This window comes from Athene cunicularia (genome assembly GCF_003259725.1).
Source record: "Athene cunicularia isolate RWA chromosome 5 unlocalized genomic scaffold, athCun1 chr5_part1, whole genome shotgun sequence".
NCBI classification, from domain to species: Eukaryota; Metazoa; Chordata; class Aves; order Strigiformes; family Strigidae; genus Athene; species Athene cunicularia.
The window spans coordinates 11,138,909-11,164,706 of NW_020799101.1; the positions used below are offsets into that span (position 1 = coordinate 11,138,909).

Sequence of the window (25,798 nt, forward strand, 5' to 3'; positions counted from 1 at the left end):
ATACTCAGTTATCCTATCAGAGTAAGATGTTGCTTTTCTAAAAGGCCCAGAAAAATAAAATTCCAAGGCTGTTTTTAAAGGCACTTGGACATTGAATTTTTAATTTAACTTGGACATTGTAACATGTATATTACTCAAAATTACTCTGAGTAAAAGGACTGGTAAACAGGTCCAAAGTTTTGTGCACAACTGATCTGTTATTTACATAAGAATGCATCATTTCTTTGAAGATAATTTACTTTTATTAGGAGTATGAGGTTGATATTTTGATTTAAATCAGCTACTGGGTATTTTAGCCGATACTAAAGTTAATGTAAACATGCTTCAGATTTCTGTGGCTGTTTAAAAGTATCTGCAACAAGGAGGAAAGTAGTATTTTAAATAAATGAGTTCCAGATACCACTTTCCTATATTGTAGAAGTTATTTATAAGCATATTATTTCATATGTAGCAGATGTTCAATGTATGCTTAAATCCATTTCTAATTTTGAAAATCTATTTTAACATTGTTTGGATTTTTGTTAAGTTCAGCATTTTCTTAGCTGTTCTGTGCAAAATAGAAAGCAGCCTCACTTGTGAGATTTCTAAGAAAGCAATATGGAAGAACAGGAAATCTGGAGTCTGTGGCTTACGCTGAATAGACTTTAAATGTTTATTATATAGAGTGACAGCATCAGCAAGTTGGAGGAATTGCTAACAAGGTATAGTGTAGTTAATGAGAGATGTTGAGATTTTATCAGAGAAAGATAATGTGAGATTTTTCAGCAAATTGTCATACGGTTGAAGCATGTTTATTCTAAGAAACTGTTCATGTCTCTGCACAAATAACATTTTTATTATAAATTTCTGAGTAAAGTTACAAGGTTCTGTTTGTAATGTTAATTTCAAGATTATTTGATTATCAGGAGATAGTGTATGCTAGGTATATTTTCCTTTAATTCCTAATATTCTGGTTCCATTTTCTGAGTTTAATTAGCTTGTTCATTTCCATTAAACTAAAAAAGGCATGTGCTATTGTCATTGGATGCTTTAAAATGGATTTCTGCTATCGGCATATTTCTGACCCAATTAAAAAAACACAAGGCAGAGCTGTGGATAAAGCCATTTAACTGGAAATAACGACATCCATGTTGAGGTCAGCAAAAATGCTATTTTAGTTTAAATAAAACCAGATGTTTTCTGTTTGTTTTTGTTTTGTTTTTTTTAAATAGTGTTATATTTCACACAATATCTTCAAGTTGTCTTTGTTGTCTATGGTACTAGGATCAAGTTTTATGGAAAATGTTGTCAAACTCTATTGTAATTCTTAAATTTGGTGATATATATCATAGAATCATAGAATACCAGGTTGGAGGAGACCTCAGGGATCATCTGGTCCAGCCTTTCTTGGAAAACACATGATCTAGAAGTGATGGCCCAGCACCCTGTCCAGCTGAATCTTGAAAGTGTGCAATGTTGGGGAACTCACCACTTCCTGGGGCAAATTATTCCAATGGCTGATTGTTCTCATAGTAAAAAATTTTTCTCTTGTGTCCAATCAGAATATTGCCAGGAGTAACTTGTCTTTTCAATGTGACTCATTGTAAACCAGGAGTTTCCACCTTCTTTGTTGACACCCTTTATATATGGGAACATATAGGGTCAATATGTTTCAGAAATGTACGGAAGTCAGAATTGGTAATCTTCGGGAGATGCTCTGTCCTGTGTTCTCTTCTCATAGTCCTCAGACAGCACAAGAAGGCCACATACATTTCATATGATACAGAACTTTTTGTACTACCCTACATTTCTTTGATACAGAACTGGTGAATAAACTCCTGTTTCTTCCATCTGTTTTCCCTGTTGCTACTGTTGTGCTGAGGACAGGTGCCCAAAGTGTGTGCTGGCTATTCTTATCAGCAACCTTTAAAGCTTTGGTGCCAACTCGGCAACTAAAAGCATCCTCTAAACTATGTTACTCTGAATGAGGCTTAAGGCAAAGAAGTCACTTGTGACTGATAGGCCGCTTGTGTCCAAGCTGTCACGGGAGAGTCAGGAAATCTTTCACTAGATTCAGCGGGCAAAGCAAGCTGTTCCTTCCTTTCCTGCTCTGGCAATTTGGCAGTTGTGCAGACACAGCTGTAGCTCTTAATTTGCTGTAAATGCCACACAGAGGAGGAAGGTGCAGGGATGGTCCACTGCAGTGAGAGCTCCCTTTTTACAGAGGCTGAGAATTGTCAGAGCCCCGATCCCAGTTGGGTATTCACTGGCTGGGGAATGCTCCGACCAACCCTGTTTTTCACAGTTGTCAGTCTGCTTTGTTCTGAGAAAATGCTCCTTTATGTAATATTCTTCGCTTCCCTTGTCCACATAATCGTATACCTAGTTCCAGACCTGTCAGTTCTGTGTTTGTCATGTGGCTATATAGATTTCTGGGGTTTGACAGCTGTTCAAAGGTAAATTTCTAGTCCGGAGGAAAGTTTTGTATTCCCTCATTTGCCCCAGGAAGGAACAGTGACTTAAAACTGCTACAGATTATGGAAAACTGAATCTTTCAGCATATGCAGTAAAACCCAAGTATTTACTTTGCGTTTCTATGGAGGCATTATAAGCCTCCTCAAGGATCAACTTGTAGTACCTTTCTGGCCTTTGCTGTCCTCCCTTATGAAGCTGGTGAAGATGATGTTTTCTTTTTGCCGTGTCACAGTTTTGTGCCTCGTTAAGGAATCCCACATGGGGGAGTGAATTCTTTAAATCATGAGCTTAAAGGCATTACTTCTTGGATTTCTCTCTCTTTCTCTATTGCAGTTTCTGCTTCTAGTTCAGTGCTGATCTTGTCCTTGGTCTGTGTTTTCTTGGGAAGGTTGGAGTTTTGTGGTGTGTGTCCCTACCCCACTGTCTCTACCATGTGATATGCTAGTGTTTTCTCAACCTTGATAAAGAGTGTTTTCTTTCACATTTATTATGACAGAAGATATGGTTACCATCACAAATGTTGGGGGGAGGGGGTTGCAGGTGGGATATGTGCTGCATTATCTTTATTAGCTTCTCTGTATTGGCTTGTCAGTGAATTAATAGGTGGTTGACAGTATTGAGATACAAGCAGAAAAACTTTCTGGGTAACTCTTTTGATGACCAGTCAGAACCAGCCATTCTGCACTCCAAGGCAGAAGCTAAGATACAGACTTTCTCACCTCCTTGCATGCGGGTTGATTACATTTTATCTAGCTTATGTTGGACCTTGGCAGTTGGTGATTTAACTGCAGAATTGTCTCTGACTGTGACAGAAGAGAAGGGTGGACCAAAGTACTAAAAGAGAAGTACTAAATGAGGGAGTAAGAATAGAGGTGGTGGAAGTAACTGATAGGAAAAAAAAAAGACTAGAGAGAGACTTCATTATACATGATTTATTGTATAAGAATACACGTAGGAGAAAGTGGAGCTTGGCCAGTTTCAGGAGGTTTGAGGTACTTGAACCTACACTTTCTAGTGCAGGGCATTGAGAGGGGAACTGAAGAATTGTGTGGGAGATGGGTGTGAACATCTCTCTTAAAAAGAGTGAAGGAATAGATAAGGAAAGTTAATGACATAGTGGCTCTTGCAAACCTTAGAAAAAGATCTGAAGAGATAGCGTGCAGGAAATGATTGGTAAATTCTTGTACTGCTCTGTTTTCTTTTTCAATTAATTGGTTACATTATCCTTTACACTGGTTGAGTGGCTAGGCGTTGCTGAACCTAAGCATGAGATTTCCAGGCACTATAGTGACCTGTAAAGCTTTTGAATATTGTTTTCCTTTAAAGCTCTTATGTCTGAAATCCTAACAGTATCAGGTGTGGGTTTGGTATGTGTTTCATTATTATTTTCAAAGTAAACTTTCTGTTCTTACTAATCCAAATTTAGAAAATTATCCAAAATAAGTATCTTGATGGCTTAGACATGGAGGCAAAGAAATGCGTAAATCAAAACTCATCCTAATTATCAGCTTTTAGAAAATAATATATTTCAGAAGGTCAGTCTCATGAGTTTTCTATTTTAATATTGACATAATTCTTCTTAAAGACAGTTTTCTGATGAAAGGCCACTGCAAGCTGTCGTTATGGCTTACATGTCTTGACCACAGTACACTCTGCTTGTCAAAGAAATATTTCAAGTTCAGGTGCAATTTTTCATTTGTTATTGTGGATTGTCCATGAGTAAGCCATTTCATAATAGCTCAGAAGCATGTAGACTGAGAAGTTTGTGATGATAGACAGAACGGCACAGTGTGAGGGTAGAAAGAAAGGAAGGAGGAACAAGAAAATGAATTTTCAGAGTGACAAGATTAATGTGTAGAATTAAATATTAAAGGAGGTTCCTTTTCTTAATTAAATGTCTATGGTATTACTTGTTTTGAGGCCGCTTGTAAACTGGTTCCTAAACTATTTAATTACTACTTTACCATTCATCTCTCCTGTCTCAAAAATATTAATCATCAAATGGTAAAATATTAACTTGCAGTAGGAGGGTAATGTCAGAAGCTGAAACTCCAGTTCATTACAAATTCTGTCTCTCATCATGACCTTTTAAAGTGCACACTAAAAATAAATACACTTTTTTAAGATTCTTGTCAATATTAAGAAATTAAGGAATATAGGTGTAACGTTCTTGTCTGTATGAGACATACATAATGCTTCCTTAGTGCCTAATAATGCAGTGTTTGCTTTCTAGCATTTTATTTAGGAGTCCATCTCTATGTGTAAATGCTTCTGTGAATCAGTGAAAAGAAATTTACAATTCAGCAAAACTGTCTGCTTTGATGTATCACTGTGTAGCAAATGAATCTGTGGAATCTGGAGGAGTAGAAATTTGTAGTGGCTTTGTAATTCCTTCAGAAGGCAGTTCTGCAGGAGGTAGGTTTCTCTTGCTGCAGGAGAAAGGAGGAGGTCTGGACCATAAATGTGATTGGCTCATGTTTGTAATGAGAGGTGAGTGACTTCATGGATGAAATTTTTAATAACTAGTATGAACAGCACAAACTTACAACTCTGAGAAACCAACAACCTCATTAAAGAACTGAGAAAATGCAGCGCTCTCTTTGCCGTGCATAACCTGAGGTTCTGAAGAAGGACCGAGACTGACTTTTTTGTTAGTGGTGGCATTTGCTTACAGATTATTACAAGCAGACTCAACTAGTATGAAATGCTCTAAACAAACTGATTCGACTAGATCTCAGCAACCAAAAGATGCAGCGTTTTTCACGCTGTTTCAGAAATTATTCTGTCCTGTTCTGAAGACCTGAAATCAGCAACAGTATATCTGAAAATAATTGATGTGGTGTCGAAGAGGAATTCTGCTTGATCCATTTACTGCTTTTGCCATGTGGATGAAAAAGAACAAACTGCGAGTGAAGTTACAGGTTTAAAACTTTGCTTCCTCAACTGCTTCTTCTTTTCTTTCCTACGTATAGTGTAGTTATTTTAAGTGAAGGGGACATTTACTGGTATTCAGCGAGGTAAACATTAAAAGATTTCTCATAGAGCATTTATATTTAAATGTTTAATTATCACTGTTTCCCATGTTCTTGTGCTTTGCCATGTATAAAAGCTTTTTAGACATTATACTTTCTAAATGGAACATTTTACAATAGCTAATAGCTTCTTCAAGGAGAAGCTAATATTCGCATTCATCTTATAATTAATCTTCTGTATTTCATAATACAAAATAATGCAGTACTTTTTTCCAGGCATTATAAGATATACTTTCAAATGTGCTTATTTAAAGCAGTAAAAATTCTGAGATTTTGGATCAAGCTGTTTTTTTGTTTCTGGTACTTTTAAAAAACAGTTTCTTATTGTCATTATGCTTTCCAGGTTACATTTTTGATTTAGAAAATCTGTAATTTTCACTCAGTGAAATGGCTTTTTTTACCTTGAAATATGCACAACCCCTGTACAGATAGCACTTCTTGAGTCTGGATATATTTTTAACAAGATTTCTTAGCAGAGTAAAACGTGTCTCTATTTCCTGAACAGTGTTATACTGAAAATTACTACTAGAAATAAAACGAGCTATCATTGTTAACTTAAATGAATGATCAAAGCAGAAAGGAGGGGAGCACTGGGAAGGTGTTGCATAGTCTGATGCAACTTACATATTTTTGAAACAGAGCATATGTGTACTGAGAAAATACTATCAATTCACACCCTCCACCTTTTTTAGTTTGAAAATCAGTGATCCAGAGGAAAGCATTCGAGCCATTCTGAGCCCCTTTTAAGAATTACCTCCAGAGTCCAGCAGAAGCAGGTGTGGAGAGGTTTAGGTTTTTCTGTCAAGAAGGTCATAGCGAAGGAAGTCAGCAGAGCCTGATTATGTTGTGGGAGCAGCCTCTGGTTTTTCCATGTTATTGTCTCAAGTGAGCACATTTTGGTCTGTGGATGGCACCTGGAAAAGCTTCCTTACTTTCTTACCCAATTAGTGCCCCTCAGTCTATAATTAATAGTAAAATATCTGTCTTTGATTTATTAGCTGGTGGCCACAAGTACATACAAGTTACTTGGCTTTAAAGAATATTGTGAACAATTCTTGTGTGTCTTAAGTCCCACTAATAAAAAAAGTACACACTACTAAGTTCAGTCTTTTTTTTTTTTTTTTTTAATTATTGTGTTCACTAACAAAGTGTTGAAATAGAAAATTAGTGTTTTGGGTGGATTTTACCTTTTGTTCTCATTCCACTATTATATATAGCTATACTGTAAATAAATACATAGGAGTTTTCTCTAATTCTCCAATATAAACAGAACAGGCTGGAGCCATGGGCTGAGGCCAACTGGAGGAGTTTCAATAAGGCCAAGTGCCGGGGGCTGCCCTTGGGCCACAACAACCCCCAGCAGCGCCACAGGCTTGGGGAGGAGTGGCTGGAGAACTGCCAGTCAGAGAGGGACCTGGGGGGGTTGATTGACAGTCGGCTGAACAGGAGCCAGCAGTGTGCCCAGGTGGGCAAGAAGGCCAATGGCATCCTGGCTTGTGTCAGCACTAGCGTGGCCAGCAGGGACAGGGAAGGGATCTGACCCCTGTACTCGGCACTGGTGAGGCCGCCCCTCGATTCCTGTGTTCAGTTTTGGGCCCCTCACTACAAAAAGGACATTGAATGACTCGAGCGTGTCCAGAGAAGGGCAACGGAGCTGGTGCAGGGTCTGGAGCACAGGTCGTACGGGGAGCGGCTGAGGGAACTGGGGGGGTTTAGTCTGGAGAAGAGGAGGCTGAGGGGAGAGCTCATCGCCCTCTACAGCTACCTGACAGGAGGGTGCAGAGAGCTGGGGATGAGCCTCTTTAACCAAGTAATAGCGATAGGAAAGAGGGAATGGCCTCAAGTTGCATCAGGGAAGGTTTAGACTAGTTGTTAATGGTTGGACTGGATGATATTCAAGGTCCTTTCCAACTGAGATGATTCTGTGTTTCTGTGAAATAGTTTTCATTATTGTTGACTTGATAAGGGAGTTTCAGGTGTAGTATCTAGTAAGAATTACAGTTTTTCTCCATAACTTACTCAGTAGGTAATGTTCAAACAGGGACAATAACTTTCTCTAAAGCTTTTAATCCAACATGTCTATATCACGCTTCTAAGATGCAGCAGCTATAAAAGTTACTGTTCCAAATCTGGCTCATTTTAGTGACTGACCTTGAGGTGCTTATTTTACCTTAATAATTGCATGCAGAAACATGAAATGTTAATTAGAGTTCAGGTAGCATCAAAAAAAAAATCAGTTATTTTAAAACAAATATTTTCCCTTCCTGACTGAAGCTTAAAGAAAGAGTTCTGTATTATGTAGGAGAGAACTGATACTACTTAAGTAGGAATTTGATGTAGGAATATGAAACAAGCCATTCCTAGTGGCTGAGATACTTCGGTATCAACAAGATGGTTAGAGGAGAATTTTACTTTTGTTAAGACCAAAGTATTGCAGGGGACAGGCAGGACAGGATTGCTACAGGCCTGCGTTGGAAGTCAGTAGGGTGGGCCCAGAAAAGCAGAGCAGCTGAATCAGCTTTCCTCTGGGATCGGGTTTGATCAGATCCACAATCTGATGCTTGGTTGATTGGGGTGGGGAAGTGTTTCTAAGATTGTGGAGTATTGTTTTCTGAGTAGCAAAGCAGGTGTTTGTCAAATGTCAGCTTCTGGAATTTGACTTCTTACACTGCACACTTTCTTGTGATTGCACAGTGAAGAAAGTGGTTGGATTGAAGTAATTTAATGTATAGATTTAAATTATATTTGTTGATATGAGTATACTGAAACACTGCACTGAATTTTAAAAACACGTATTCAACCTCACATAGTTACAGCATAAATTTTAAATAATTTTCAGTAATTGCCTCTATACCCCAATTCTGCAAACGATTTGTTAATTTTGAAATGCAAAAGGAATGATAAAGCCCTTCTAGTATCTTGTCTTTTCCTTCAAAGTTCACTCAGTAATAGCCACTTACTAATCCAAAGGGGATAAACTACACTTTCTTCACTTTGTACAGACTGTTTTTCACAGATTCTTAACTTAAATGCTCCAATCTGCCAGGAAACTCACCATCTTTGGATGTGAACTTAGTGACAGCCTTTATCTAAGGGCTCTCATATGGTCTTGTCCTGCAGTAGGTAAATAATGCTAACCACCAGTTAAAGCTGCCAAGGCAGTTACACTGAAAATGTTTGGAAAAGAAAGAAGCTTCAGATTCCAATTACTGCTTAAAATACCTGCTTGCACGTGTGTTACCACATCTTAACAGAACACAATTAAACGTAATATAAGGGTCTTTTTCTCTTGTTTGTTTTGTCTCTTAGTGTTTTCCTCTCATCTGCTTTTCCACTTTTTGCTTTTTCTGTCTCTGGTATGGGCATGGTCTGTGTCCTTTATTTCTGCTCTGAGGCTTCTTACTCCTTTCATAGGTGTCCATCATTACTCTTCCTCTGAGGACTGAGGCAAGACTTTAGATTTACTCTGAGGAGAGGGAATTTAGCTTCTGTTGTCAGAGCACTTAATATAAGTCAATGTGTTAATGTAACATTTTGTTTTCTGCAGGTTGGGAATCCACGCGTTGAGCTCACTCTTTCTGAACTTCAAGATATGGCTGCCCGACAACAACAGCAGATTGAAAATCAGCAGCAAATGTTGGTTGCTAAGGTAGTAATTGTAGATAGATCATAATAAATACAAATTTCCTTCAACATAAACAAGCATAAGTTTAATGGATACAGAAAACCAGACTAATTCATTCTAGATAAGCTCAAGAAATAGCTTGAGAAATCCATTGTTTTACCAAGTTAATTTTAACCTAGCCAATATACAACATTTCAGTGTAAATGATGCTATTGACAATCTATGTCAAGCTAAGTCATGTGTCTTTATCAAAATACTGCTAGGTTTTATTTGGCTCTTTTGAGGCCCAATTCATGGTCTGTGGTTGGCCAGGCTTCACTCTATGATCATGATTAGAAGCTCAGTTGCTCCAGTATAGTAATAGCGGTGTGAATGTGCCCGTTTCATGTGTAGTCATGTATGACATTTCCTAAGTCTCTAAGATGTAGGTATCTGTTTACAGAGTGGAGAGTAGGTTTAACGTTTTTAATGTTGTTGTAGGTGTTATCAGTACAGCATGCATTGGATGCTTGGAGTACCTATATCAGTTCTGCTGTTCTTTCTTATGGAAATAATGTAGAAAAAGAAACATTTTCCATGAAAGTCTGTTATTTAGAACTGGGACATTATCTTACAGTAGGTCAGCTTGTTTAAAATGGGTCTGTTGGACATATTTTGTCTTTGGGAAGCTGGATAACAGCATTGGAAGGTCATTTTGCAACAGCAGGAAAAGTGTTAATAGTGTCAGAAAACAAATGCTAGAGGAAGCTTCAGAGATGACTTTGAGTGTTCAGGCTAGGGCTGTATTTGTACATACATGTAAATTTGATATCTGGTCTAAAAAATCATGCTCTAAAAAGTGGTCTAAAAAATCTGCTCTAAAACAGATTTGTTAGTGTTAAGAGTTGTTCTGGGAGGACTGATACATATTTTAACTAGATTCAACTTTTGCTGATTTCTGGAAATAAAGAACTCACTGATCATAGTGATGGGTTTTTCTAAGTTAACTTTTTTTTAAATAAATGGGTAATAGGCACCTCTTGTCTAAAACCTCATTTTGTCAGGAACAACGTTTGCGTTATCTGAAGCAGCAAGAACGGCGTCAGCAGCAGTCTGTTTCTGAGAGTGAAAAGCTTCAAAAACTTAAAGAACGTGTTGAAACCCAGGAGACAAAGTTGAAAAAAATCCGTGCCATGAGAGGACAAGTGGACTACAGCAAGATCATGAATGGCAATCTGTGTATGTGGAATTTTAAAGTAATTTATTTAATTTAATTTACTAGTCACTGCGTGACTAGCAAATATTGACTAGCAAATACAGCATTGAAGCAGGATTTCAGATAGAATGTCTTTTGTCTTACAGAGGGCGCTGTGTTTCTGTGAAATTCATATATGATGTAATTTTTTGTTCATTTTATATAGTCAGGCATGAAGTCAGAAAAAGTCTGTTCTCTAATAGGAAATAGTATGACTGTTAGCAAATTCCCAACACATAAATATTTTAGATGTGCATGCATATACTAGATGTAAAACTAATGTGTTGTATTTCTCAATCCCCATAGAATTAAAAAATTAACAACTGCTTTACTTCATTGTTTTTTGTTATTTTTATCCTGCTAATTTTAGCAACTGAAATTGAGCATATAAGTGCCATGTTCCAGGAAAAGCAGCAGGAGCTCCAGGCTGCAGTCTTAAAAGTGGATCAACTTACTCAGCAACTGGAGGATTTAAGGAAAGGGAAGCTTAATGGGTTTCAGTCTTACAATGGACAAATGACGGGACCTGCTGCAGTAGAATTAAAAAAGTTGTATCAAGAGCTACAGGTAAGCAACAGAGACATGCTATTTGAATGATAGCTGTAGATTTTTAGAAGTTTTATTACTGCTCTTATGGGTGGCCATTTGGTTCTGTGACATCTCATAAAGCTGGTGTATTAGAATGCTGTTAATATGTGAGATTGTAGTTAGCATATAACCCTCCTGAAAACAGATTTTCATTAGCTTTAAAAATAGTTTTTGTTGTTGCTCTTACACATTATGATACAAAGTGTGCAAGTGTTCTGAAGGTTATTTCTCTGCCCCTAATACTTCAATACTGAATGTTGACATAATCTAGTATTTATCTGTCTCAAAATTTTTTTTTTAAAAAGTTCGTTTCAGTAGTGTTATATTTTGCAAAAAACTGGGTGTGGCAAGCTCACTTAGATGTCATCTTAAATTGGAGACATGGCTGGACAGTGACTGAAAGTAAAATTAAAATACATTGTGAAAATACAGCTGTAATGTCTGGTGTAAATAAAAGACATAAGAATTAAATAGCATTTTAACAGAATCATCTAAAATATAAGCTGCACTGTACTCACTGCACTGTATAGTGCACTATAGCTGCAGTATATCGAACAGTATTCTATCACTATCATATATCTTCCTCCAAGAAGATTATTAGATCTGAAATGTAATTCTTGCATGATTAATTAAATATTCAATTTACATTGAAATTTTGCCCAGCTTTTATGTTTAAAAGTTACAGAATACTTAATTGTGTGTCAGTGTATCAGGATTTGAGGGATTTTTTAATTTAGTCATGTAATTTATTGTGATCAAGGCAACAGCTCTAGTATATATTTACTATTTCAAAATTAGTCTCACTCATTTTCTTACATGAACACATACAACATACAAATTAATTCATCACATGTTTTCATGAATTAAGAATAAGGGCTGTTTTTCCCTTCTTTTACCCTTTCCCCATTTATACAAGGCATGAGTGCCTTTTGAGTATTTCTAAGTGCAAAAATGCTCAATAAATTAAGATTTACTTCTGTCTTGTGCTTCACGATGATCCCATACGTGTTTATCAAGACTTACATTTGCCTCAGGTTTTGCATGTAACATTACCATGAAAATTGGAACACTGAGACAATACTGTCAGACTTATTGAAGGTATGAAAAAATGCCAATGGGAAAGCAAGAGAAATTATTATAAAGACTGTCATGGTTGATTTAAACCATAAAGGTAATCAATCCCCTAATCTACTGGAAACCTGCTGTGAAGGCTTGGGTTTAATTTCCATGTAGAGAGGAAAATCTGTGCCCAGTCCTTGCACTAGCAATTCAGTTAACCTCCCATCCAGACATCAAGAATTTTCATGTGGAACTGGAAACAGATTTAATAGCATAATTTCTGTTCTGGTTTGTATCGCTTAGTTTTCATGATAGTCAAACTGTCTTGTTTAAACATAATTTTCAACAAACATCTTCTATGACTTAATTTTTCACAGTGGAATTCAGTTTTGAAATGTCTATGCCTAATTCTTCAATCCATTCACTATAAATGGGATGCAGTCTACATGTATTTAATAGGTATCCACCAGTTTATTAGGACATCCTTTTGCTGTTCTCCGAGTTGTTCATGGTTGCAAATGCTCATTTGACAGGCTATGTGGAAGCCTAACATTAGAGACGTCAGAACAAGTTGCTGGTACAAATTGCTTTGGGTTTTTTAACACTGTATTAAAAAACAACTTGATGACAGAATGAAGTAACTGTCCTAATAAGTGCGCTTGTTGGTTTTTTTTTTTCTCTCCCAAAGATTCGTAACAGGCTTAACCAGGAGCAGAACTCCAAGCTTCAGCAGCAGAAAGAACTCTTAAACAAACGCAATATGGAGGTGGCTATGATGGACAAACGAATCAATGAGCTGCGTGAACGACTATACAAGAAAAAAGTTGAGGCACGTCAAAAAGAAAACATTCCTGTAAGATAAACTGTTAAAAGGGCCACACTTCAGTTTATCAAGAGCCTATAAAAACCACATAGAATCTCACTTTTTCCCAGCTGAGTAATACAATTATGCATAAAGAACCTATTTTAAAAGTAGCAGGCTCCTTAAAACTATTTTAAGGTTTTCCATAGATACCAGAAAACTGTTAGACAGAATGTGTTTCCTTTTATTTTTTTTTATGGCACAGACCATACTATATTAAAGATTATAGTAGTTTATATTTCTAGGAAGGAATATGTAATCATGGGCTGTGTTTCAAAGCGTGAAAGCATAAAATGTTTTTTATAAAATATTGATCTTCCAATATGGAAAATTGATACAAATATAAATGGTCTGAGAAAGTTAGTCTTAATAGCTCTCTGGAACTTTGGAAAGAATTCAGTTGCACAGTAGAGCATGTATCTAAGAACTAGAGTGCTCAATTCTGGATCTCCGTATGTATTCCTGGCTGGAGGTACTGCTTTTAAAAAAAAGCCCATACATATTTGATCATTTAAGAACTCACATTTGCCTAAGAAAGGCACAGTGAAAGAGACATTACTCAGATAAAGGTTTCTACAACAAATATATATGCTGTGGCTGAGAAATTCAATTTTTGAGGTGTTGATTTTAGGGAATAAAATTTGTACATTCTAGTACTTTTTATTTTTTGCAGAGGCATGGTGTATGGTGACTTAATTATTAAGGTGACTTAGCTACAGTGCATGGTTCTAGATAATTAAATTTAGATCCTGTTCGTGCACAAATGCCTAGATGAAATGGAAGCTCACATTTCAATTTGCCTGATTTTTTTTTTTAGTTGAATCGTATTAATGGAACTTCGTCACCCCAGTCATCGCTGAGTGCTTCAGGAAGGGTGGCAGCAGTAGGACCTTACATCCAAGTTCCAAGTGCTGGCACTTACGCTGTACCAGTAGATCCAGTTAAACCACAGTCTCTCACCATTGCTTCTAGCTCAACACATGGAAGATCAAAATCTGGTAAGTACTTAAGTGTTGTTTGTTAATACATGTGATTTTGGAAAGGCTAATAAAGAGAAAGAGTAATTTTAGGAGACACACTGTTGGTATAATCTCTGTAGTGGAAGGGGCAAGTTATACATGTCTTGATGCTATTCTGTGAATTACTCATTTGATATGAGGCATTTTTTGCCTCTTTCCATGACTTTTTTTTCTTAGGAGACTGAGTGTTTTCCTTGAAATTTTAATAGCTAGTACACCGCTAAAAGGAGCACATGTTCCTCCACAGATTCTGTGTTCTGTCTTTAATAGCTTTTCAGTTAGTTTGTGTGTTTGAATATAAGAATGAAATCAACTTGGTGTCAAACTGTTATAAACTATTTACAGTCTGTTGCTTTTCAACAAGTAAAACAAAGCTAGTGAATGAATAAAAAGAATATTATTTCTCAGAAGGAGACTAAATAGGAAAATAGAATAAAACTATGGGAGACTTTTGCTCCAACTGAGATATGAGAATATGTGGTGCTTGAAGAATTTCTGAAATGGAATAACCTTAGCACTAGTGCTGGTTACTTGTTTCTGCCTTCATCAGTGAAGGAGCTGGCCCTTCAGAGTAGTCCCCACAAATTCTCCAAAATTGGCTCCCATGTCTCCCATAATTAATCTACATTATAAAATACATTATTTTTTTTAACCTCACATGTGATACTGAAGGAAGCAGGTTGGGGTATTTGTGCCTGAAGTTCTTATTCTGTCAAAGCTCACCTCTCTGCTCACATCTTAGCAAAATCAGAATTCTTAAGAAGAGCTTAGCTACAAAAACACCCATAATATAAAAAAGCCCAATCTCATTGGTCTAACCACAGGACTTGATTTACCTGGTCACCTAGGAGAGATCTAAAAATGAGATAAGCAGTAATCACTAAAGCAAAGCTTCTGCAATATTTGCATATGTTCCAGTTCTTAAAACTGAACACTCCAGCAAAGCTTGCAGCATGCTTCCAGGTGGGGAAGAAGAGATGGAGGGAAGACAATCTGAACCTCTGTGTAGGAAAGAATCATGGACCCCAAGGTCATGAAGTAAAGCTATCTAAACAGAATTTGAAACAAAAACTCACCAGTCTTTTCCATTGATATTAGTGACTTAACAATACCTTTTTAATTCAAAGGCTGTACAAACCCCATCACTGTGGTTTTATGGAAAATTCTTAAGAATATGGAATGACTTAATCACGGGGTGAAGTGACAGATATGCAACAGTTTTGTTTTCAGACATGTGGATTCCTCTTCCACATATGGGAAAGGACAGTTCATAACTTCACCGACCAAAAATAATTCACTATCAGAAGATACGCATACCCACTTCTAAGCCTCCCTCAGGAGGCTACAACTTCTGAATGATAACTTTGATTTTATAAAAGTAATTATTCTGCCATAGGACTTTGTGTTTATTACTCTGAACGTACTTGAATAATGTTTTGTAAGATAGATTTATGTAAGGAGAAGCTTATATGCTCCCAAGAAGAAAAGACATTGAGAATTTTTTTCAACTGTCATGCTTTTATTTCTCATTATCTGAGTGTTCCTGTTCTGATTTCGCCATTGTCATTGTTATAATTTTTCCACCACTTTTTTTCTTTCTTTTTCTGTGTAACTGGATCTGCCTTGGTGTGTCCGGTAGAGACAGACTGTGGGTGTGTGAAAAAATCTCCAGACACCTGGAAGGTTTCTGATTTAGACATAATAGTGGATCCTATTCTGTCACCTCCCACTTCTCTTCAGTCTGCTGTTCACAATGTCATCCGCCTGGCACCTACTCTCTTTGACACCCAGCACTGTGAGTCCGTAGATCATCTCTGGCTAGCTAAGAACTCAGTTTTTAATATGGACATCTGAGCTCTTGCATACAGATGCATATTAAACAGCATCTTTAGAACTTGGGTTGTGGTCTGGCATGGAGAAGATGCTGTTGAAATGTAAAATCGTTGAGCAGTTGCTTTTCATCTTTGAAGGAAACAGATTTGCAGCAAATTCATCCGTGGATTACTGGAGTAGTGTACTAGGGATGAGTTTTCTTCATTGAAAAAACTTTGTTATTAGAAAATTCATGATAATCACCAAAGCATCTTTTAGTATATCTCAGATTAGACAGGTACATTACATACAGGTTTAGCTTGTGTTACTTTGTGGGAAACTTTGAGTTTCCATGTTGCGCTGGCCCCAGAGTTGGGATAAAAGCTCAGTCTGTCCAAGTCAATAGGAAGAATCTTGCTGACTTCCATTGAACAAAAACATTATACTTGGCTTGCACTTCAGTTGCTGTAGTAAGCGTCCAGCATGCAGATCTACAAAAATTTTTAGGTAGACAGAGAAAATGCATAAAACCTGTTGTGTCTGCATGTCACTGTCTTACTTAAGCAAATGCAAAATGGACTAGTGAGAGTTGAAATGCACTGCGTGTTAGGTAGTCTTAAAAGCAGCAGACAGTGGGGTATGTTTGGAGGAGAAAGTGAAGCCAGTTGGCTGAAATGGCTTTGAGGTGGCTCGGGAGCAGGAGCTAGTGAGGGTTTGTGAGAAGAGTGAAGAGCCAATCAGATGAGAAAGAGTGTCTGGGTCCTGTTCAGTCTAACCAAAGATAGCAGAAGGCAGATGCTGTCTGATTGCCTCCTCTTAGCACCTATCGCGCAGGCTCTGGTGTCATACGCTGCAGCTGCAAATTGCAACAGCAGCTTAGTTAAGTGCACGAGATTCAGTTTGGGTTGTAGGAGTGCGAGAGGTACTCTCATTAAAAAATGCGTGGTAGTTGGCAAGTCTGACAGATTGTAATAAGAAGGACACGAAGGTGGGAACGGTTACATTCTGATGTTTATAAAGTAGAATTGAAACGGAGAACTTAAGGGGAGACAGTCTGAATTTACTTCTAGTCTGTTATCTCACAATCTGAGAATGAACATGCTAATGTTTGGAATTCAAAGGATTACCTGAAGTTTTTGTGTAACGATGTTTCTAATAGAAGAGTATGGGCTTGTATTTGCAGGTAAGATAATTAAATTATTCGAGACTTCTGTTTCTGTATGTCCTTTCTTAATAGCTAAATTTACAGCTAAAGATGCTTCCATGTTTAGCATGAATCAATCATAACACCTTTTACTGATCTTCAAAACAAAAGTTTTACTGAACCATAAATGTTAATCAGTGCCTATGTGGAAAATTTGCCATAATTTAGGGTCAGAGTGTTTAGACAGTCATCTTTGTTGGTCTTGGTCTTGCTCTTGATAACCAGGTGATTAAGAACAATAACAAACAAACAGAAAACCCCACATGTCCAGTTTTGGGATGTTGCCAGTACTAAAGCTGGACCTTGTTACTTCCTGGCAGTTTGCAAATGTGAAAAGTGATTTCTGGACTATATACTATATTATCAGTGTAAAAATATGCAAATGTTAGCCCTCTTTTAATGACCAACCACAAAAATACTCTTGCTCCAAAGAAGTTTTCTCTCAGAATTCAAACACAGTTGATCTGAATTTGAAAGTTTAATACAATTTAGTGTGTGTAATATTAAGGAATGGTTTGCACCAATCAAAAAATAATTAGTATGTTATCTTAAATGCAAGAAGTATAACTTTTCTGTTGCTCACTTAAAAGTGGTATTATTTTAACAAGCATAAAATTGGGTTTGAGGTAATAGAGTGAATTTGCACTCATATAATGAGTGGTAATTGTCAAGAAATCTTCAGGTTGTCATTTCCATGGATGGGAAGAAAACACATACTCAATAAAGAGTGTAAGGCTCCTGGATAGAAAATACAGTGGTGGTGATAAATTCACTGTGATTAGAATGTTCCCATGCAGCTTATTCCTAGATTGTCTGCTATACTAGACAGAGGCTGGCAAAGAATTCTAGAAACAGCCTTGCTGATTCTGTTTTCTAGGGGCTTAAAACTGAAATGAAATGGGAAACTTTGCCATTAAACACCTGATTTTCATTTGATATTGTTTTACTTACGGGATCCAGAAATCTCAGTAAGTCTCCACACACACACTCCATTTTAGCTTTTATCGTCTAGTAAAGTTAGTTATGTGTTATGTGTCATCTTAACTGATGCTAAGTGCTCCACTTAGATAATTACAGGCAATAGGGAAGGAGGAATGATCTCTGGTCTCCTTTAGAGTAAGAAAAACCTGAAGTTTAATCTTTTAAAGGCAAATCAAAGCCTTAGGATCTAACCAGGGATCTATGTAGTTACTATAAACCTGATATATAATTATCAGGCTATTTAAACTCTCTTGCTTAAGAGAACAGAAAGTAAATAGTCTCACACAGTTAATAGAGTAACATATCAATGCATCTAGGGCTTCATTAAGGATTTGTTGCCTGAGTTTGTGTAGCTATGTATGGGGTTTTTGCATATGAAGAAGATAAAAACTTGTATCGACGCTGGAAGTTGAAGTTGTCAGCTGACTTTATAAATTTCTTTAACATTAAATCTGTGGATCAATTCTAATCAGGTGAGTGTGTTGAGGAAAAACAATAGGTAAGTTAACTGCCACTTACAGCAAAGGAATGTATGCTTTTTTTCCACCCCACTGTTGAAAGGTTTTACACCCTGTTATGAGTGAATGAATCTAGTAACCGTAGTTTAAATTTGGAGTAAGTCCACTCAGAGCTTACATAGACTTAGCATTTAGCATAATTTGACAGTGTCTCTGGTTAGTACCAAAATAAATATTTTGATGAAATGTTTCTATAAGGATTTTTGTTCTGAACTTGTTTGCCTTTTAATAGCAGAATATGCAATACTCAAACCAAAATTTTAACCATCTCTCTTTCTACAAAAATTTTCAATGCAATTTGAATGTGTCAAAGGGTAACAAACAGCATATTACATGCAGCGATTGGATTTTTGGTATCAACTTCCAAATGAAATATTAATACTGATTTATCCCATTTCTGGAATCAAATTAATCCTGTTGTAATTAAGTTGTTCCATTTCACGTGTTGTTTTGCTTGTTTACAGTGGTGGTGTGGATTATCTTAAATATAGTATTTTTGTCTGTTTTCAAGCTAATGATGGAAATTGGCCAATGCTTAAACAGAGCTCAACCCCTGTGGTAAAACCCCCTCAGATCTCCAACACAGACTGGAAAGAATCAAGCATGGATACTGCTTTAAAACAAGGAACTATATCCAGCCAGCCTTTGCCAACTTCAGTATTAGGAAGTACTGATAAGCTGGTGGGTTTTGTGTGATATATTTATAGATTTGTTTTCCTGAGATTATGAACCTTTGGCTTCTATAAATGAATTCACTTCATTCCATTTCATATTTAAAAAATCATAAAGAAAATTACCTTTGCATTCCTCCTGTTCCTTTCTGTTCTTACCACATTACAATTTATATTTTTTTTCAACTTCAGTAGTTCATATTCTTTCCTGTTCTTTTACGTATCTGGTCTCCCCTTTTTCCTCTTTTTGCTTCTCCTAATCATCTTTTCCACCTTCCTATTTTTCTAATCAAAATCTTCATTACTTTTTTTCCTTGCTGCAGATGATCACTTTTTCAAGTGTATGTTTAATGACAAAAATTGTCATTAAATCCATCCTTGAGTGAGTCCACTCATGTTGTCTGTCTGTACTGCTGTTCTAGTACTTCAAAATGCTTCAAGACTGTAATCTTGAAAAAATAAGGACCTTGTCTTTAAACAGTTTTGCTAAACTCTGTTATCACACTATGTATTATCAAGTACATTATCAACTAGATACTGACATCCAGAACCTAGAACAAGTTATTCAGGCTTTGAAAGTATGTAAATAGTTTTGGATTCATATTAATGTATTATAGCTGAAGATGCCTTTAAACAGTGGCTTCTGTCTGATGTACGATGAGGTGTAGAATCATATCTAGTGATTAAGGAACACAAATTGTTTATATCGACTCCTTTGCTGTCACACAAGATTCTTAGTACATTAAATGAGGAATATTCTTGCTCACAAGTATTTTATTTAATTAAATTATATATACTATTTATTGTTCTTACATAGGGTCTTGATCTGGGGAAGGTGCCACCAGCAGTTCCTGGTGTAAGCAAGCAGTTGCCTCAAAACTATGGGACGTATCCAAGTCCAGTTCCCTTAGGAACAGGTTCTACAAATTCTCTAGAAAGGAGGAAGGATGGCAGCCTGCCCAGACCTGGCACCAGCATAACAAATCGTCAAAGACCTGTTCCACTTCCGCCGCCAAGCAATGTACATCAGCCCAGTTCTTCACAACAGATTCAGCAGAGAATTTCTGTACCTCCCAGCCCTACGTATCAACCTTCCGGTCCCCCCTTGTTTCCAGGAGGAGATGGCAGGCCAGAACTCCCTTTAACTGTGGCAATCAGACCTTTCCTAGCTGATAAAGGATCACGACCTCAGTCTCCCAGAAAAGGGCCACAGACAGTGAACTCCAGTTCCATCTACTCAATGTACCTTCAGCAAGCAACACCACCAAAGAATTATCAACAAGCTGTATACAATACCTTAAATAAGTCAGTAAAAGCAGGTAGAATATATTTTGCTTTTTTTTTTTTCTTTGACTATTAAGATCTACTTGTTGGGCTTAGTTTACTTTCCATATCAACTTGAAAAAATTGTTTAAAGCAGTGAGAAGAGGAAGGATATTTTCACATATGCAGCATGGCAAAAAAACGATCCCATATTTTTGGGGTGATAAGTATACATTTATTTACTTTTTATTTAAAATAAGATGCAATTAGAACAATACAGTCTGGATACTCTACCAATGCTTTTAGAAACAAGTTGAAAAAACAAGTGTCTGGTGAGGAGAGTTTTTCTCCTCTTACCATTTCCTCATGAAAGAGGAAAAACATTCCAGGTGTTACTTGTAGCTTATGATTGTAAGAAGCATCACCATCACCGACAGGTGAGTATTTCTGTTTTGATAGGTTCCAATATAATTAGTTTTGGTTTTTTTCTTTCTGTATTACTGTTAAACAACCAGCAACAGAGGCATATGCAGTTTATTTGCAAGTATTTTATTACATAATTTGAGAACAGTTCTTCACTGTTTTCCATCTTTCTTTTCTTCAGTGTATGGAAAACCTGTATTACAATCTGGTTCGACTTCTCCCTCACCCTTGCCATTCCTTCACGGTTCTTTGCCTGCCCAGACTTCCTCACAACCACAGTCTCAGCCTCAGACTGAAGTCTCTGAAAAAGATCAAGAGCTGGAAAATGCTCCCCCATCCAGTGAAAATAGCAATGTGGAAAACATTCCTCGTCCTCTCAGTCCTACTAAGCTCACACCAATTGTGCATTCTCCCCTACGATATCAAAGTGATGCTGACCTTGAAGCTTTGCGAAGAAAATTGGCCAATGCTCCTAGGCCGTTAAAGAAGCGTAGTTCTATCACTGAACCAGAAGGCCCAAGTGGACCAAATATACAAAAATTATTGTATCAGCGCTTTAATACTCTTGCTGGAGGAATAGAAAGTGCTCCTTTTTATCAGCCAAGCAATCCACAGGACTTCATAGGCATCCTAGCTGATGTTGATAATGGTAATGCTAGTACCAATGGCAATATTGAAGAACCTATTTCTGTGCAACCTACAGTTCCTCTTCCTGATGAGCCACCCCCTTCGTCAGATGCCAATGATAATGAATTACCTTCTCCTGCTACTGAGGAACTGGTAAGCACTGAAACCACAAATCAAACATCTGAGACAACTGAAGATAACAACAACAATCCTGCTATAGTTCCTTCTACTGAACAGTCATCCAGTCCCACGCCTGAGGTCAGTTCTCCAGTAGAAGATGAAGCTCCTATACCACCTGCTCTTCCTCCTCCAGTTGCTCCAGTAAGTAACAAAGCAAAAAAACAATTTTGTGAACTGTAGAATAAGCTGTGTGTTTAAGCATAACTGGAAGGTGGTAAGCTTGTGTTGTGTGGTTTGCACTTCAAGTTTCGTGATACTAGAAGAAAAGAAAACCAGGGAGGTCCAAGGAGAATTCTGATGGATTAGTTTCTTTACTGCTGTAGCTGTTAAATAAGGAAAATATGCATACAGGCAACAGGAGGTTCTGTATGTACTTTAGGTTGTAGAACTTTTTTTGGGGGGTATACTCTTGTTGTAGAACTAATTCTGGAATCTGAGATTCCATTAGAAAATATTTTTTTCATTTCCTGGGGCCTACAAAGATAAATATTTGTATGAAACTAAGGGTAAGCTATGTCAGGGGGAAGCTTTTCAATTTGCAAGCAAACTGAAATAACTGTTATGGGAGAAGTGCACTCTTTTCCCCCTCTCAGCAGAGATGCGAGACCAGGGCTAACACCAGTAGCAACACAGCTGACTTGCTTTAGCAGAAATGTTTTTCTAATGGGCTTGTCACATAATTTGAATTGCTTTCAAAGTCCCTCCTCCAGCTGCACCAAAATCTTTTAAATATTTGTCATTACCAAAATCTACAGCATACAGAGAATTGAAAATAGGGAGAAAACAGTTTTGTTGAGTTTTTTCCTTTGTTGTTGATGTGACTCACTTTAACATTAGTTTCAAAGAGTATCTCCTCTTTTTGAGTCAGGCAGGGACCTTGCATTCCTCTGACAATCTGACTGACGGCAGTGTGCACAGGGCCTTGTATGCATTTTCCATGAGCACCACTGGGCCAGGATACTTCTGGGAGAATGGAATATGCTAGCAACATATACAGTGCATACTGTGAGAGGTTTACTTTCTAAACTGAAATAGCCATACTAAACAGGAGTGTAAATGAAAATGGATCTTACAGTGCTAGAGACTAAAAGCATTCTATAAAAGCTGAAATTAATAATAGAAACTTTTTTTCTGGAAAGTGACAAGGGCACATGTGAATGACTCAATATTCTCAAAACACATGTAAATGGGTTTCGGATCTTGAGAATGCTGCTTCTGATAATACCAGCTAGAGTGTCACATAAAAGAGCTTCACAGTCTGTACTTTTCTTTCCCACAGCAAAACTCTTGTCCATACTGACCACCTACAGCAGATACTTTCACTAATTCAAGGCAGAGATTCATCTGAATAGAGACTCAGGCTTAATTGTGTCATGCTTTCTAGTCTAAGCCAAAGTTTTGACAGTGTCTCAGTCCACCAGAAGCATGTTCAGCTTATTAGATACAATTAAGATAGTGGTGCTCACAAACCATTGACTTAAGTACTTCCTTGTACTTGCTACCTTTAATTAGAATCTTCTAAATTATATCGGCATGCTTTTTCACTTTTTAACTGAATAACATGCAGTAAGATAGCAGGCCTTTTATTTAGAGACTTTATAGTAGAAATATTTATAGTTCTAATCACCATTTAAGGAGAATGGAATTCTTAATCTAGTCAAAGAATAACTGAATTGTTTGTAATACTTATGCAACATGAAATGATGCCTTCCAACCTTCATCTCAGATAAAACGTACCAACTTGAAGAAACCTAATTCAGAAAGAACAGGCCATGGTTTGAGAGTGAAGTTCAATCCGCTGGCCCTCCTCCTAGATGCTTCTTTGGAGGGAGAATTTGATCTTGTACAACGAATCATATATGAGGTGAGCTTCTCAACAACGGCAACCTCTTCAAATATTTAGGGGGGAAAAAAAAAAAGTGCTGAACTATTTTTTGGTTTCAATAGGTTGATGATCCCAGTAAACCAAATGATGAAGGAATTACACCTTTGCATAACGCAGTGTGTGCTGGTCATCACCACATTGTGAAGTTCCTGCTTGATTTTGGTGTAAATGTAAACGCAGCAGATAGTGATGGGTGGTAAGTGTCAAGATTTTTAAGTTAGAATCTGGGAGAAACACTACTTTGAGGCACATTCAAAATTCAGTCAAGATCTGTTTTGGGAACAATTTCTTTCCCCTTTACCCCCTGCAGACGAGCACTTTGAACTCAAGTGTAAGGTTACACTGTGTTCAACTCACATGCAAGCACACTTAAATCACAAAGTTTTACTACATTTTGGTTTTATGTAGTGGTATAGTTGCGTTTCTTGTTCAGATGCTGAAATGATTAAACAGTAAATAAGAAATGACAAAAGTTAATGTTTAAGATTTTGGTGTTCTTGAAGAATCTAGCCTTACAGGTAGATGTAGTACTTCTGAAGTGTTTGGAGGGGATGTGAAACCTTGCTGTGCTGATCTGTTTCGCCCTCACCTTTGTTTTACCTGTCAAATTTCTTCATATTGGAAAATACCCTTTATACCCAGCAGCTTTGTAAGCTGTGAAAATTGACGTTTTTGCTAGTATCTAATTTATAATATTACTGGAGTCAGGTAAATCCTGGAATCCACTCCAGTTGCTTGACAGGTTTTGGACAATGCATACGTAAAGAACAATTTCCTTTAAAAATAGACAGGCTAAACTATATTGCAAGACAAAATAGTTAGGATTCATGGAAGTTTATTTTTTCACGTGTACGTTTTTGCTTTATTTCAGGACACCCTTGCATTGTGCTGCTTCTTGCAATAGTGTTCATCTCTGTAAACTACTGGTTGAATCTGGGGCAGCTATTTTTGCTTCAACTATAAGTGATATAGAAACTGCTGCAGACAAGTGTGAAGAGATGGAAGAAGGTTATATTCAGTGTTCTCAGTTCTTGTACGGTAAGCTGTGACGATGCTTCACAAACTGTTTTAGCTTTTCTAAAATTCATTCCTTTTGTTTCTGATCTGCATGGAGCATCTGTTTAGGCCCCAGGCTTGACAATATTGCCCATCACCTACCTGGTCTTTCAAAATGCTAAAAACAAAATAGTCTTTCCATTATTATGTTGTTCATAGTCCTTCTGTTCATTGAGCTACTTCTCAGGGTCCTTCTAATGTTACAGATTTTTAAAGTTTAATTTGGCTTAATTTCAAGGAAATGGGGAGGTTTTGACAGTAAAAGTCAGTTGTCAAGTGTCTTGACAGATACTTCAACTTCCAGGTGCACAAATTTCTAGCAGATCACATGAAGAAACACATACATTTTATGAATAATTAACTCACAGAAATGTATTTAGTTACTAAAAGACATTTTACAAGGAAAGTACCTTGATGAAGCAGACAAATTTTTACTTCACATCAGAGGATATAAGCTTCATTAAGGTTCTATATACCTGACACTGCAGATTTTCAAAAGCTTCAAGTGTTACTGTGTGAGGCCTGCTGTAGAAAGCAGGCCTGTGTGAAATATAGCAGCAGTTCTAGAAGGCTGCTTTGCTCACACATTTGTAAAACTATTTTTATCCTCATTTGAGTAAAAGATTGTAAAGCTTCTATTGCATATATAATAAAAAAAACCCTCATGCTCTGACTTGTTTAAAATATTCTGTAAACTTTGGTTTTATCATGCAGTTAAATTTTAATCGTGGAAGTGCTGAAAATTGTTCATGAAATTTTATTAGTAAGAGACTAATATCTGGGTCACAGTTTCCGTACTAGAAGTCACAGAGGGAAAACCAGGATATTTTACCATCTAGTGTGTTCTCTAATTTGTTGTTAACAGGAGTTCAAGAGAAGTTGGGTGTGATGAATAAAGGGGTGGTGTACGCTCTGTGGGATTATGAAGCCCAGAATAATGACGAGTTGTCATTCCACGAGGGCGATGCCATTACTATTCTAAGACGCAAGGATGACAATGAAACAGAGTGGTGGTGGGCCCGCCTCAATGACAAAGAAGGCTATGTGCCTAAAAATCTTCTTGGGGTAAGTTCTTAAGTTGCCTTCTCTCTTCTATTTTTTACTTCCTCCTGAAGTAAGAACACCAGATGGATCTTTAGTCAGAATCTCTCTGCATCATCTGGATACACTGCTATGAAGTGGTGCACAGCAGATTATCCTTACTCTCTCTGGTCTCTGTAGCATTGTAAACACAAAGGAGAAGCTATTGTTAAATTAGTGCTGGGTTTTATTTGGCAAGTTAGTATATTTAGTACCATTTATGCT

At 37.1% G+C, this 25,798-nt stretch overlaps 1 protein-coding gene across 6 annotated transcripts in view; it reads left to right on the top strand.

Annotated features, from left to right (window-relative positions):
* The window catches only part of PPP1R13B (protein phosphatase 1 regulatory subunit 13B), a 44,147-nt gene that overhangs the window by 16,229 nt on the left and 2,120 nt on the right, over nucleotides 1-25,798 (top strand). For 3 of the 6 annotated variants that reach the window (XM_026849972.1, XM_026849977.1, XM_026849976.1), the window contains 13 exons: nucleotides 9,034-9,135; nucleotides 10,155-10,329; nucleotides 10,716-10,912; nucleotides 12,681-12,845; nucleotides 13,672-13,852; nucleotides 15,513-15,668; nucleotides 18,900-19,069; nucleotides 19,877-20,378; nucleotides 20,927-21,693; nucleotides 23,279-23,416; nucleotides 23,500-23,633; nucleotides 24,309-24,475; nucleotides 25,359-25,558. In XM_026849972.1, coding sequence (XP_026705773.1) covers nucleotides 9,034-9,135; nucleotides 10,155-10,329; nucleotides 10,716-10,912; nucleotides 12,681-12,845; nucleotides 13,672-13,852; nucleotides 15,513-15,668; nucleotides 18,900-19,069; nucleotides 19,877-20,378; nucleotides 20,927-21,693; nucleotides 23,279-23,416; nucleotides 23,500-23,633; nucleotides 24,309-24,475; nucleotides 25,359-25,558 — 3,054 coding nt within the window. Of the gene's footprint in view, nucleotides 1-4,981; nucleotides 5,376-9,033; nucleotides 9,136-10,154; nucleotides 10,330-10,715; nucleotides 10,913-12,680; nucleotides 12,846-13,671; nucleotides 13,853-15,512; nucleotides 15,669-18,899; nucleotides 19,070-19,876; nucleotides 20,379-20,926; nucleotides 21,694-23,278; nucleotides 23,417-23,499; nucleotides 23,634-24,308; nucleotides 24,476-25,358; nucleotides 25,559-25,798 lie in introns of those variants that run through there. The other 3 variants (XM_026849975.1, XM_026849973.1, XM_026849974.1) reach the window with 3 other exon arrangements.